Below are 12,877 nucleotides of genomic sequence, written 5' to 3'. Positions count from 1 at the left end.
GAAACTATTTTTGGAGATTAAATATCAGTAGGTAGATTAAAATATGCATTTATAAAAATGATATCAAGTTCACCAACCTGAAATAGGGGATGTGTAAACCTGCAGGACTCTAGTTTCTGTGGAGCAAGATCTCCCTTCTCAAGGAAACATTGAATCCAAATTCAGTCCACTGAACTGTGTATTGGTCTGTGCTCTCAGATCTACGAAGGGCAGGTGCATCTCTGTGCACACAAATTAGTTTGCACAAAGCAGCTTGCCACCAGCAACGACACTTCGAAAGATCTCTTAAGGCAACGGTGCTCTGAAGCAAACAATCTCCAAGAAAAAAAAAATCTAATGAAATAAAATGTGTTTACGGGGAAAGTAAAACAGAAATTTGAGGTTGGAAAAAAAGTCCTCAGGCGGTACAGGGGTGGCTGGTTGTATCCTTAAGCACTTTCAGCTCTTAATTGTAGACTGGCTACACATGAATCGAGTTGACAGCAAAGGCGGTAATAATGCAGTGAAAACGGCCTCCTCCAGCTCGCTTAAACGTGATTCGTGTAATGTAAAATTGTTCTGCGACGGGCCCCACAAACACAACGAGGCATTCGTCAGGCACCCGATGAGCCACGAGCAAGTCATTAATAATGAAGACGAACACATTACATCCATTTGCTCGACGTGCGGAAAAGGATTCCCGGACGCACAACGAAACAGCGCTTAGACCGAGAGCTACGCCGGCTGGTCTTTTAAAAGATTTTCTCGGGGCATGTCCATTTTTTCACCACTCACTGTTACCCAGCACTCCCCTGGCAAATTAATGCCAATGTGCCCCAGGTGACAATTTAGTGAAATGTTTCTGTCATAACAGCTTCACAGTGTCATGCACTGACTCGCCACTTAAAGGATACATGCAGGAGGTCCTGTATTATGTATAAGATACAAAAATGTAACAAATCTCTGAGGGTCTTTCATGTGGTTATCCCGCATCCCCTCGAAGACACCTCTAAATTGGAGGTTCCCAATTACCCTAGATCCGTCAGATTCTCTTTTTTAATCACAATTCTTCCACTAACTTACATGGCTCGGGCCTGTATTTCTGTGTCTTTAACCTATACTGGTGGAGCTGCTGTAGATGTTAAAATATTAAAGTCCTTGTGGATCAAACCGTGGAAAGACTGTGACAAGAATGTTCACCCAAGTGCTGTGATGCAAAAAAGTGAGTCTCCCACCTGAGCACAAAGGGAAGTCAGGAACTGTAAAATGCATCTTTGTTTGGACCCAGGAATATGTGGACATGTAACTATCTATCAAATAAAATGACCTGGGTAGAATACAGCCTCATCTTTAATACAGACTTTGTGCCTAGTATGTGTAATGGCTTCTTTTTACCATGTTAGTCCGCTTCAGTTTAAATTTATTCTGCAAAATTTTTAATTGGGGAGGATAATTTACATTTTGACAAATCAAAACCCTGTTGCATCACCTAAATTGAAAGATCCCGATTCAAATAATCCTGATTTGCCCTGCGCCCAACATTAAATATAAATCTTGTTCATTTTTCTGAAAAATTTTTATCCACAATTTTCTAATAGGTGAAAGGTCAAACGGCCAACAAGAGGAGTTGCTGGAGTCTAATGAGACAAGCAGGACCTTGTCAATGAAAACCCTTCTTTCCTGGCTGATTCTAAGCATTCACTAAATTGTGGGGCTACATTTGCCAGTGGCATTGCCAGCTGTTCGTGTACCATTTAATAAATGCGTTCTCCATTGTGGGCAATACATCAGATCATTTCCCATACAGCACAATATTACAAACCTTGAGTAAATATTTACCTCAATATAAAGAATGTCATATGACTGGAACACAAAGTAGCATTTGAATCATGGTTATGGAAGTTGCATGCTAGGCAGAAAACACATTGTACAATGTAATGGCTGTGCAGGAAGTCCCTCTGTGCCAACCGCAAACCAATGATGGCTGAAATCAACACTAGTAGTTTGAATTTGCATTTCCAGATGGAAGGGGGGGGGAGCACCGGACGGAAAGTAGCACAGACGCTGCCGGCTTTGCCCAGGCAGCAGGTGGAGAAGGTGCTGTAACCAGGAGATGAGGCGGCGTGTAACCACCTGCCCTCTTCAGAGAAATCCCTGTAATCCCCCGGGATGTCCTGTTCACAGGGGGAAGAAAATCCTCCCCTGGCCAGAAGTTCACACCTGCACACGCCATCAGGTTGACTTCAGTGGAGGTTCAGAAAGGAATGCGAACCTCCTTCAGCCAAAGAGGCCAAATAAACGCAGTCCCCAGGGAGCTGTAACTTCTGATTCCTACACGTTTCACACCGGGACCGTCTGGCCTCCCGGTCCATGTCCCTTCTCCAGGTTTTCCTCAGTTACCACATGGCACAGGATGGGCAAACCAAGGCCAACCGAGGCAAACCAATACCTCACATTCATCCTCTTAAATTTGTGTGCAACCGCTTGCACCACCACATGACGTAACAATAGACATTAAACGTATCATGTCTGAAACATTTGTGAACAGCGTGCAAACATTAGAACATGAGTGAAGGTGGAAAGGACACACGTAACACGGATGAAACATGGGTAGCTGTAAGCTTTAACCAAACCTGAACATGGGGGAACAAAGAAACACCAAAAGAAACAGCGAGGGATTCAAGACCCGGGGCGTTATTTACCTTGCCCCTCGACTGGGGGGGTAAAAAGGGCTGAAAGTGCCAGAAAGGCCAGCGGCCAGCACATCCCCCGTTCCAAAACCTGCATCCTTACAACCGTGTGGGTGAAGCTCCTGAGACACCTGGAGAGACAGAAAGACACTTCAAGCGCGTATCGCGAATAACGCTTGAACAAGCGTGTCTGAGAAGCGGGTTGGGGAAGGGGGGGCGGTTCCAGGGAGAGGGGGTGGAAGGAGCAAGTTCTTCCGAGACAGGAACAGTACTGACTTTGTTCAACTTTGAAGGACAGGATCCCGCAGACTGTTTCTGTATATTGAGAGTGAGGACAACCAGACCAATGTAACCCTTGTCATCTATTCAACGGGGTATTGAAGTAAGCGAGTGGATTAATTGTAGCTGAAGTAGCACAATCAGATACTGGAAAAGCCTGGCCACATTCCTCTCACAGTCCTGAGGCTTCTAGACCTTTAGAAAATGTGAGCATGCAGCAGCAGCAGCAATTAGATAGAGATTAATGGGGGACTGAAGAGCCCCTGTACATGACTTGGAGCCCCTCTAGAATAATGTGAAATATTTCCTGTGCTGAGCATGGGAAACGTTTGGCGAGACTTCGACAAATAAAACAAGTAGTCTGAAAACTGACTCCTTCCCTTTCAGTCAGAGGACATATTTAAAAATATATATTTTTACATTTCATGGAGTAGATTAGGCTATGATATGTTTTTAATGTATGTATCCTACAGCTGAATAATGATAGCATCACAGTATTAATCGAAATAATTCTCATCAAAATATACTGGAACTTGTTTCTTAGCTAAAGCCATCTTTTTGATCAGACCAGAATAGGGGTAGAACAAATCTCACATTATCCAGGTGGATACCTATGGGATAAATGAGAAAATGACTTAACTATATTTGCCTGTAGTCCATAAAAATACTAAACATCTCGTACTTTCTTCTTGGCTAAGAAAATGGACATGAAAATGTCAGTTAACTGGTTGTTATAATAATAATAATAATAATTATTATTATTATTATTATTATTATTATTATTATTATTATTATTAGTAGTAGTAGTAGTAGTAGTAGTATTACAGAAGTGCAGCATAATATCCAATTACAAAACCCATACGTTTTAGGCCCATGTTCAAAGATCGAAATTTATTTCTGGAATTAAATGTCCAACCCTGTACAAGGCTATTCGAATAAAAAACCTGTATGCACGCAAAAACAGCAATTGATTAGGTTAAAAGTTTTTCCTGTGTCTTCCTATTCTTCCCTATGTATTCATAGCTCCGATAAATCTACTAAACAAGTTCACTCGCGATCAATATCCCAAGCAAAGTTTTTAACCCCTGCTGGACTACCCTGAATCAAAGAAGATGACTAACACGTTGACACCAGACATTTAGGTTTCAGTCATGTAGAAAATTGCCGCTTGAAAAGACAGTTCTAATCCTGAGCGGAATACGATCAAACCAAGTCCTAAATCTTCCATATTTCCACATCAATAGACCCCTTTAGCAGCGTTGTACCTCAGATCGACAACAAACATTTATTTCAAGGCGAACTGTCGCCATAGTGACATTACTGTCAATGTGCTTTAAGTTAGCATAAATGAAGACCATCGCTGTAATTAATGAATATAGCCTACTGCTCGCTTTAATTACCGACAAGATAGGCTAGTTAAAAGGGATTTTAAGTTTTTGAAAAAGTCTGAAACTATTTGCTGTTACAGTCATATGAATGCTTTAAATGTTAATATAGGCTATAAAAAGCATGTACATATTTGCTTTTTGCGCACTTTCCCTCCTCAGTTTCATCAACACTGAATAGATAAAAACATAAACGTGAACGGAGGTGCAATGACTAAAATAAATAGTATAACATAAATAAACACAAAAAAACTATGTTTTATATTACCTTTAAATCACATGTCAATTTCAACAATACATTTTTTTGTTTAGTTCATTTTTTATGTTGCATACATAATACCTCAAGTCATATTCATTGAAAATCAAGCTTTTCAATTATACACCACTTTTCATATTATCTATGAATGATAGGCTATGTGCTGCAAAAATAAGGACAGCATCCTGCAATACCTTTCAGAGCATGTACTGTTACGCTGTATTTCCTCCCAGCGGATCCTCAGAGCACCCTTGAGTGTGACTGCCTTCCCCGGCCACTCTCCCAGCTCCCTCTCTCCGTCAGTCCAGACTTGAGCCGAATGTGGGTGTTTCTTTCGCGTTATTCACCCATCCCTCTAGCTATTCAATCCTTCATCTCGTTTAGTGCGAACAGAGGAAGGAAAAAAGCACAGTCAACCAATTGAAAAGGATGGGACGAGCTGCTGAGGAGAAATCTCAACTCCTGCGAGGCACCGATTTGCACTGATGTGATCTGTGGCGGTTATTTGTATAGGCTAGCCTACTATGTAACATAGTGTGGTTATCTGAAATTTAAAGGGTTGGAATTATATTAATTCGCCGGGAAATGTGTCACATTTCTCGTCCTGTGAGATGGGCTGGTGTAATCAGCCTCCCCGCAAATCCGCAATTGTGTTTAAATTCATTTCACATTAGCCTACTCCTTGATGCGAATTGCCTGGTGGAGACGTGATATCCGTGTGTCGCACTTATTTTATACATACATTTGAAACGTGTCGCATACATTTATATATAAAAGCATCGATCAGTTAACACTCCTGAACAATTCTCATTGGCGTTTCTCAATTGTATCTCGTTTGGCAATAGTTTTTTAATGGCCGTGAATTCATTCCAAACTACAGTCCTTTACAAAATATTTCTAGCTCTAAGGATGGTCCAGTGAAATGATCCATAATTGTGGAAGGTTTTTTTTTACTGAAAGCTAAACTGTTCACATGTTGCTCCCCTCATAAGTCACTGAATTAGTCCCCCCCCCCCCTGGAATGGGAGGTCGTGACAAGGAACCCTTCTAACTTCAGGGAAGTTCAAAATGGTTTGAAATTGGTTTCGAGTTCTATCCCATTCTTTATAGGCTGGGCACAATTTGGTGCAACAAGGGCCTGTTATCACAAACGTCTGGCTTTACATTGATAAGAGAAATACACAAAAGTTGAGCTGATTAGTCCACCTCTTAAGAGGCAACCAAGGCACAGAACACCTCTGAACCACATTTTAAGGTTGAAAATGGCAGAAAGATAAGCTTTGAGAGTTGCTGAGGGTGTGTCTCGGTACCTCAGGATGCCACACCACCTCCTGTGTAGGCACCGGCAGACATGGTGCCTAATAATGGCAGACTGCAGCTTTCCTGTGGCACTCCCCCATCCTCTCTGATCACAGCCCCAGAAGACCCAGATGTCCCAACAACACACACATGCCACACAGAGAGAGCCCCACCTTGGCAAAAATACAAATGCTCAACACCCACAAAAGAGAAACACGCTTCTTCCTGTCTGGAGCTACTATATATCAATTTGGTACACTGTGGGGTAAAAATAATGACATTTAATTCAAACGTTTGGCTGTGTAGTTGTGGAGCCAGCCAGTAGGCTTTACAGAGACAGGTGGTAGGCGAACACTTCATTACCAATTTTGTGTAATAAAAAAAATTGCCCCCTCATCAAAAAAAAGTCCTCCTATGCTTGCATCTGAGATAAAATATCAAATTATAATTCTTAATAATTGTCTTTTTAATTAGCTTTGAATGCTGACTCAATCCTACACGTCTCTTCTTTAGTATTATTAAACTAGAATCATGTGGAGGAGGAGTATCTGTTCCACTGAGGATTGGTTAGGCAATATTGTCACTGCATCCCTCTCATGGCTTAATATGTGATATACAATGAGCTCTGTAATGTTTGGGACAAAGACATATTTTCTTTATTTGGCTGTGTACTCCACAATTTCATATTTGTAATCAAACGATTTGATACATATAATTTATACATTTTGATTTTACCATGTAGAAATTACAGCACTTTTTATACACAGTTCCCCACCCCAATTTCAGGGTACCATAATGTTTGGGACAAATGGCTTCTGATTAGTTAGAGTGTTCAATAATTCTTTAATACAGGTATAGGAGAGCATTCAGTATCTAGTTTTGATTCTAGCATTTTTTTTTTGCATTTGGAATCTGTTATTGGTGTTTGTCAACATGAGGAAGCCATTAAGATGCTGAGAAGTAAGAAAAAACAGCCAGAGACATAGTCCAACACTCAGGCTAACCAAAATCAATTGGAACATCATTTAGAGGAAAGACAGTACTGGTGCTATTTCTACTTAATGATGATCCAAACAGTTGATTTTGGTTAGCCTAAGGTTTGGCCTATGCCTCTGACTTTTTCCAGTATTTCTCAGCCTCATAATGGCCCTCATGTTGACAAATGCCAATAACAGACTCAAGGCAATCTAATGGCAAGAATCAAAACATGATACTGAAAGCTCACTTATAATTCCACGAAGGAAGCAACTGAACACACCTGACTAATCAGAAAGCTGTGAAGCCATTTGTCCCGAACATTATGATGCCTGGATATGAGAGGACTATTCATAAAAAGAGCAGAAATTTCTACATGGTAGAAACCATGAAACCAAAATGTATAAAAATGTATAAAAATACCCGTAAATAAAATCTTAGAATGGCACTTTAACCACATATGAATTGTTTGATTACAAATGTAAAATTGTGGCGTACAGAGCCAAATCAATAAAACAAAGTCACTGTATAAAGTCACTGTATATAGTCAGGGACATATTCATCATAAGTAATGTTAAATTAGTCCCCCTTTTTTGAAGGACAACAAGACCAGGTTAAAACCTAGTATATGGCTGGAACTAACACACATGATCCGGCCGACCAATGGTGTGACTGCATAACTCAGCCGACCGATGGTGTAACTTCATCACTCACTCAGTCACTCAGTCAGTCAGTCAGTCACAGACATTCACATTTGTAGGGCTGGCCCCGCTGTTGCGGTCCAGCCAAAAACTAATCACAGCCAGTAATTTAAATATGTACTGCAAGGTTTAGCTATTAAAAACGAATAGCTATATGTACTGTATGTTTGTCATACCAGATTTAAGATGTGTCTTGGCCAGAGAATAATCCTTCATAAGCCACAGTTCCACAGGTCTGTTATACAGTACGTGTTTAGACTTCTTTTATGTTAAGGACTGCCAATGAGAGAGTGTCCATTTACTATTTAATGACTTTCTGTGATTGCTGCATAGACTCGTACGGCGGTGTGCTAAATGCCAACAGTTGAATAAATACCTTTACTACTGCGTTGATTGGATTACCCTGCTGCTCTGGGCAGTCTCATACATGTGAAGTATCCAAGGGTTTTCGCTGAACAGTTTTTCCTCTTGGACCCATTGAATAATACTGATACAGCTATATTTTCCCGATAGTACTGCCAGATGGCTGGGGAAACCTGCTTTTTCCCTCCCAGTATTTCTGTCCCTTATCCTTCGGATGCAGCTATGTGAAAACATTTTATTTTCCCTGCAACATTTTCATGAATATTCTGTACTGAATTTCTATAGTGTACATCAGGGATTTAAAAAAACTGGGGTCTGGAGGCCTGAGCAAAATAGAGAAAATATTTACCTTTCAATTGCTCATCCCTCTGTTTTTCATAAATTATATATTTATATATTCAAAATAAGCCTTGTCTAGTTCGTATATGGTTGGTAATATGATTGCGGTAATGATTAATAGACTTATTGTGCTAAAACCCGCATCTTATATAAATCCAAAATGTAATAATATACCACTCCCTGAGACTTGATAAGCAATCATTATCCTCTTAGCTGGAGGAATGCGTCTTTAGCCGAAGGACTAACTCACTTTTCAGGAGCACGGTTTGTTGTGCGGGGAGATGGTGGTTCGATCCCACTTGTCAGATCTCCGTTACGTGAGTGCCGTGACTAAGATCGTAGCGCCAGTGTCTACCAGCTACTGAGGCTGCTGCAGAAAAGAAGAAGACAAAGGGAAGTGAGTACAGCGGAGCGCAATCAGCTCTCCAGTAGTGTGTAGGCTGTCGCGAGTGATGTCACTCCACGAGACTTGAAAAGCAGTCATTATTTCCATAGCTGGGGGCAAGTGCCTTTAGCCAAATGGGCTGACACACATGGTGTACAGAATACATCACTGCAACCAGTGGTCAGTGTTCAGTTAAGGTGCAAATTATCACTCGTTTCACTGAAGTGGGGTCGTCATCCACAGGGTGCATATTTTAGGGGGGCTTGAGAAGAAAGAGTTCAGGAACCCCTGGTGCGCATAATGCATGCAAGGACTACTGCCTTACTGATTATTAATTGTGTCCGATTGTGCTGTACCAGCACGACAGAGCAAGTCTGCAAGCGCTGTGTCAGATACGAAAAGAATAGCAAGCTGTGAAATTGCCCCGTGCAACAGCTCTCCCAGCACCTGCGAGCGACACCTACTTGTGGGACCAATCCGAGGACTGCTTACGGATGACCTGCTCCCTCATTGTCCAATAAGCCTGATGCGTAAATGCATTAGTGATCCTGAGTTGATTCAGAGGTCACCGTTTGCAATAAGCACAGCCTCTCCGCAGCATTTCATAAAGAGGCAGAGGTTGTCAGTCCACCAGATTCTTTCTGTTTTTGGTGCAAGCCAGTTTTTGATGTGATTGCCATACGCTGAAATACACAAAGCACAGTAAATTTCTGAATGAATATTGCATTGAATAACCAAGATAAGCAAATTGCATAGTTTAAATGTCTCATGGGTGCGTGGTATTTGGTGAAGAACTTATATGTGAAATTGAGGAGACGTATCTTTTGGTTGTTGCACGAGGGCATTCCTGTACTTCATTGGCATAGAAATGTGATATACTACATAGTAAAAATAAATAGAGATTACCAAAACAGGTGTAAATCTCAGAGATTTGCGATTGATTAAAAACCAAGGTTTGCTTTTCGGGTCACAACAATGTCGCCATTCCAAAACTCTTTATCTTCTCATTTAAAAGCAACAGCATCTTTGAATTTTCTGACCTTTGACCGCAGGGGGCCCAAAGGCCAGGTTCCTCTCAGGCCCCCCTCCTGTCACACACCCTTTTCATCTCTCTAGCCTGTCTTCTGTGGATGTGGAGAATTTTTAATTAGCATTCTTCAAGTAGCGTCAGGGCTTGGGTTTGGGTATTAACGCTTTTGGAATCTGAAGTTCAGCATTAAAGGGTAGCAGGAACTGTGGTCTGAGATAATTAACACAAGACATTTACTGCACTACATAATTTAAAATGCACATCTATTTCCAGCTTAAAAGCAGATTTAAGATTTATAGATAAAAGACTTGAAGTGTCTCAAAATTAACCTCCAAGTAAAGTGCATAGTCACACGTGCCAAATATAGCTATCATTTCCAAGGCTCTTTGAAGAGCCATTTGTTTAAAATAGTTAACCAAAAACTCATAGAATTTTTTTCACTGCATCATTTAGTGCAGAACTTGGAAATTGTGTAAAGAGTTTTCTTCAATATCACTGTAACATTTAAAAATGGTTTCTGTATGACTACACAGAAATGGCATGTGTAAAACATTAGTCAGAACTGGCTAGAACTAGGGCTGCTAAAACCGGTTTAAAACAGCCTGTGAAACATTCATGCCTTGCTGCTGAATCTGAAGAAAATGGCTCTGTGTAAACAATGAAGCCACTTAGTTCTGGTTTGGCACTAATAGGCGGATAAGTCAGAGTTTTCCCTAACTCCATTATAATAAACCTAGCTGAAGCCAAAGGGGACTTCTGTTCTATTACTGGATTAATGTTGATTGCTGACTTATTTCAGACTTTGCTTGTGAGTGGAGGGGCCGTGCTTACAAGCATAATTTTAGTTTGATTGTCTTGTTTACCCAGGCTCAGAAATGCAAGCTTTCTCACCTAGACCAAAAAGCTCTTTTTCCACAAATGACAAAGCCAGGACTAATGACGGATTCTGACCTAAAGACAGCTCTTTTCCTAAGGTAACCAAATATTAGCAACGGTTTGTAATTTGGGGTTTAAGGTGTGATGTGGCCACTGGACTAAAACAATTTCCAGGGCTAGAGTGCAATGTAAACAAATTTTACAGAATGACTGTATACTTTTCATCATGTTAAATAGGCTGCATTGGTAGAGAAAATGACAATAAGAACAGCATATCAGTTGGAACTGGTTGCCACAACACAGTGCGTATGAAAAAAAACTAATAAATGGTCTCGCCGTGTGTAAGTGCACACAACTGAAAAGCTTTGTTGTTACAGACCTACACTTTTAGAGTAGGGACGTAACAACAAAATCTGCTCCAGCAAGATAAAAATGTAGACTTTGAAAGGAAGGTAGCCATTTAGCCTCCATCTCAAGAACTGGGTAATGGCAATAACTGAAGCCATGGTTCTCACAGAGATGATTTAAAACTAACTCCACAGCCTATCCACATCTGAAGATTTTAGATTATTGTTTATAGTTGTGTGATTTGACAATATATATATTTTAACATTTATTTTAACCATTTAAAAGAATGCTTATCTTTCTGACTTTCCTAACTGCTTTTTTTGTTTGTTATTAAAGACACTGCTGAAGTTCCTTTCATTTTTTAAAAACACATATTTACATTTGAAAGATTAAGATATGTTTCTGTTTCTCTGTGATGACTTCTGACCGCCTTGTGTGTTTTTCCAAAACATTGCAAATAATTTCCACAGAGTACTTCAACAGTGCCTGTTTACCTCTAAGGAAGTTAGTAACCTGGCTATAGAGACTGCCAGACAGATAAATCCTATACTTTATCTGCTGTTGACCCTGGAGGCCAGAAACTTGCTCCTCAGTAGAAGCAGCACAGTGCCAAGACTCCTTCACTTTCCAGTACAACCTAGGGCACCCTCAGAGGCGCAAGGCCCAGGCCTGAAATTCCTGCCCTGGAAACATCCCTCCAGGGCAGCCTTGAGGGCCTTACAATACCCCCCATAAATTCAGCACTCATCTTAAGTGTTGTTTGGTGGACAGGTGGAGTGGGAGATTACTGGGATGTGTTCATTGCCGGATTCTCTCTCACGTCTCTATTACATTATGAGCATTATGAACTATCCAGTCGGGTGAGGTGTTTATACGCATAATTCTCCTCTGCACAGGTGAATTCATTGTAATGGACGTTTTATCCCAAACTTTCTTCTTGAGAAAACTCAAAAATAAACTTTCTTTTTGAGATTTAGTGATTATGGTATCATTAAGAAAAGATCATATGAACGGAAAAAAGATCCTGCTATTCTACATTGAAGGAAGATAATCGATGGGAGGAGTGACCACTATCTACACTATGAAGTGTGCATTGTACAACACCGCCACCTTCTGGCAATGATGCTCTAGCATGACTAAAGAGATTTTTTTTGTTTGTTTTTAGAAATGTCATCAAAAAGGGAGTGAGGAGTATACAAAATTGAAAACTAGAAACTGCAAAATATATTCATAACTATATCTGTAATAAAGGACACATTTATTATCAATTTAGTGTAGATTACATGGATGTAGTATATTTCTGTTGACAGCTTTGCATTTTAATGAAACAAGAACCAATTTGTTTGCAGTGAAATAAACAGCAGTAATTTTTTCTTCAGCCGCCTACTATTTCATCCTTAAAAATGTATTTCTTTGAGAATTTATACTTGCAATAAATGAAGGTATACTCAAAGACAGAAAAATCGCAAATGTAGTATGAATTCTAGCATTGAATGACTACATTAATTGATTAAGACAACAAGCTTTTAATTTTATATCAGGGTAATCATGTTTTTCTATATCAGGGATCAAAAATAGTAGCATTTACATTCTATCAATTTTCGTGTTCTCCTAGAGTATGAAATTAGCATGTGCATTTGGAAAATGTATTTAGCTTCCTCCTCCCCCCAAAGATTGAACGCTGAGCCGATCGTAATAGCCATTCTATAACAACCAGAATATTATGAATTACACCCTCCTGTCAAAATTTGGAAACCCCTTGATCAGTGATAAAGTAAAATAGCTTACCCTTCAGGACAGGAGCATGTACATGCCTGTTTGAACCAGTAGATGGCAGCTCAGGTATTTGAATTGTACCATCCCTCAATCAGGCCCAAGAACGAGTTCATGACTCACATAGAACTCTGTATGTGGTGGTACCATGGCATGTATTCAAAATAAGAGCCCTCACTGAAGGCTTGAAAATATTTTA

General features: G+C 40.2%; 1 protein-coding gene across 3 annotated transcripts in view; it reads right to left on the bottom strand.

The window, feature by feature from the left end:
- The window catches only part of col14a1a (collagen, type XIV, alpha 1a), a 113,684-nt gene extending 108,512 nt beyond the window's left edge, over positions 1-5,172 (bottom strand). For 2 of the 3 annotated variants that reach the window (XM_035389270.1, XM_035389280.1), the window contains exons 1-2: positions 4,784-5,169; positions 2,682-2,800 (exon numbers count right to left, since the gene is read on the bottom strand). In XM_035389270.1, coding sequence (XP_035245161.1) covers positions 2,682-2,766 — 85 coding nt within the window. In that variant the 5' untranslated portion in view covers positions 2,767-2,800; positions 4,784-5,169. Of the gene's footprint in view, positions 1-2,681; positions 2,801-4,783 lie in introns of all 3 variants that reach the window. The other variant, XM_035389260.1, reaches the window with a different exon arrangement.
- Between the last annotated feature and the right edge of the window lie 7,705 nt (positions 5,173-12,877).

The sequence above is a fragment of the Anguilla anguilla genome, chromosome 1, assembly GCF_013347855.1.
Source record: "Anguilla anguilla isolate fAngAng1 chromosome 1, fAngAng1.pri, whole genome shotgun sequence".
In the NCBI taxonomy this organism is placed as follows: domain Eukaryota; kingdom Metazoa; phylum Chordata; class Actinopteri; order Anguilliformes; family Anguillidae; genus Anguilla; species Anguilla anguilla.
Note: the sequence above shows the minus strand (reverse complement) of the source record. Positions and strands in the feature narration are given on the sequence as shown.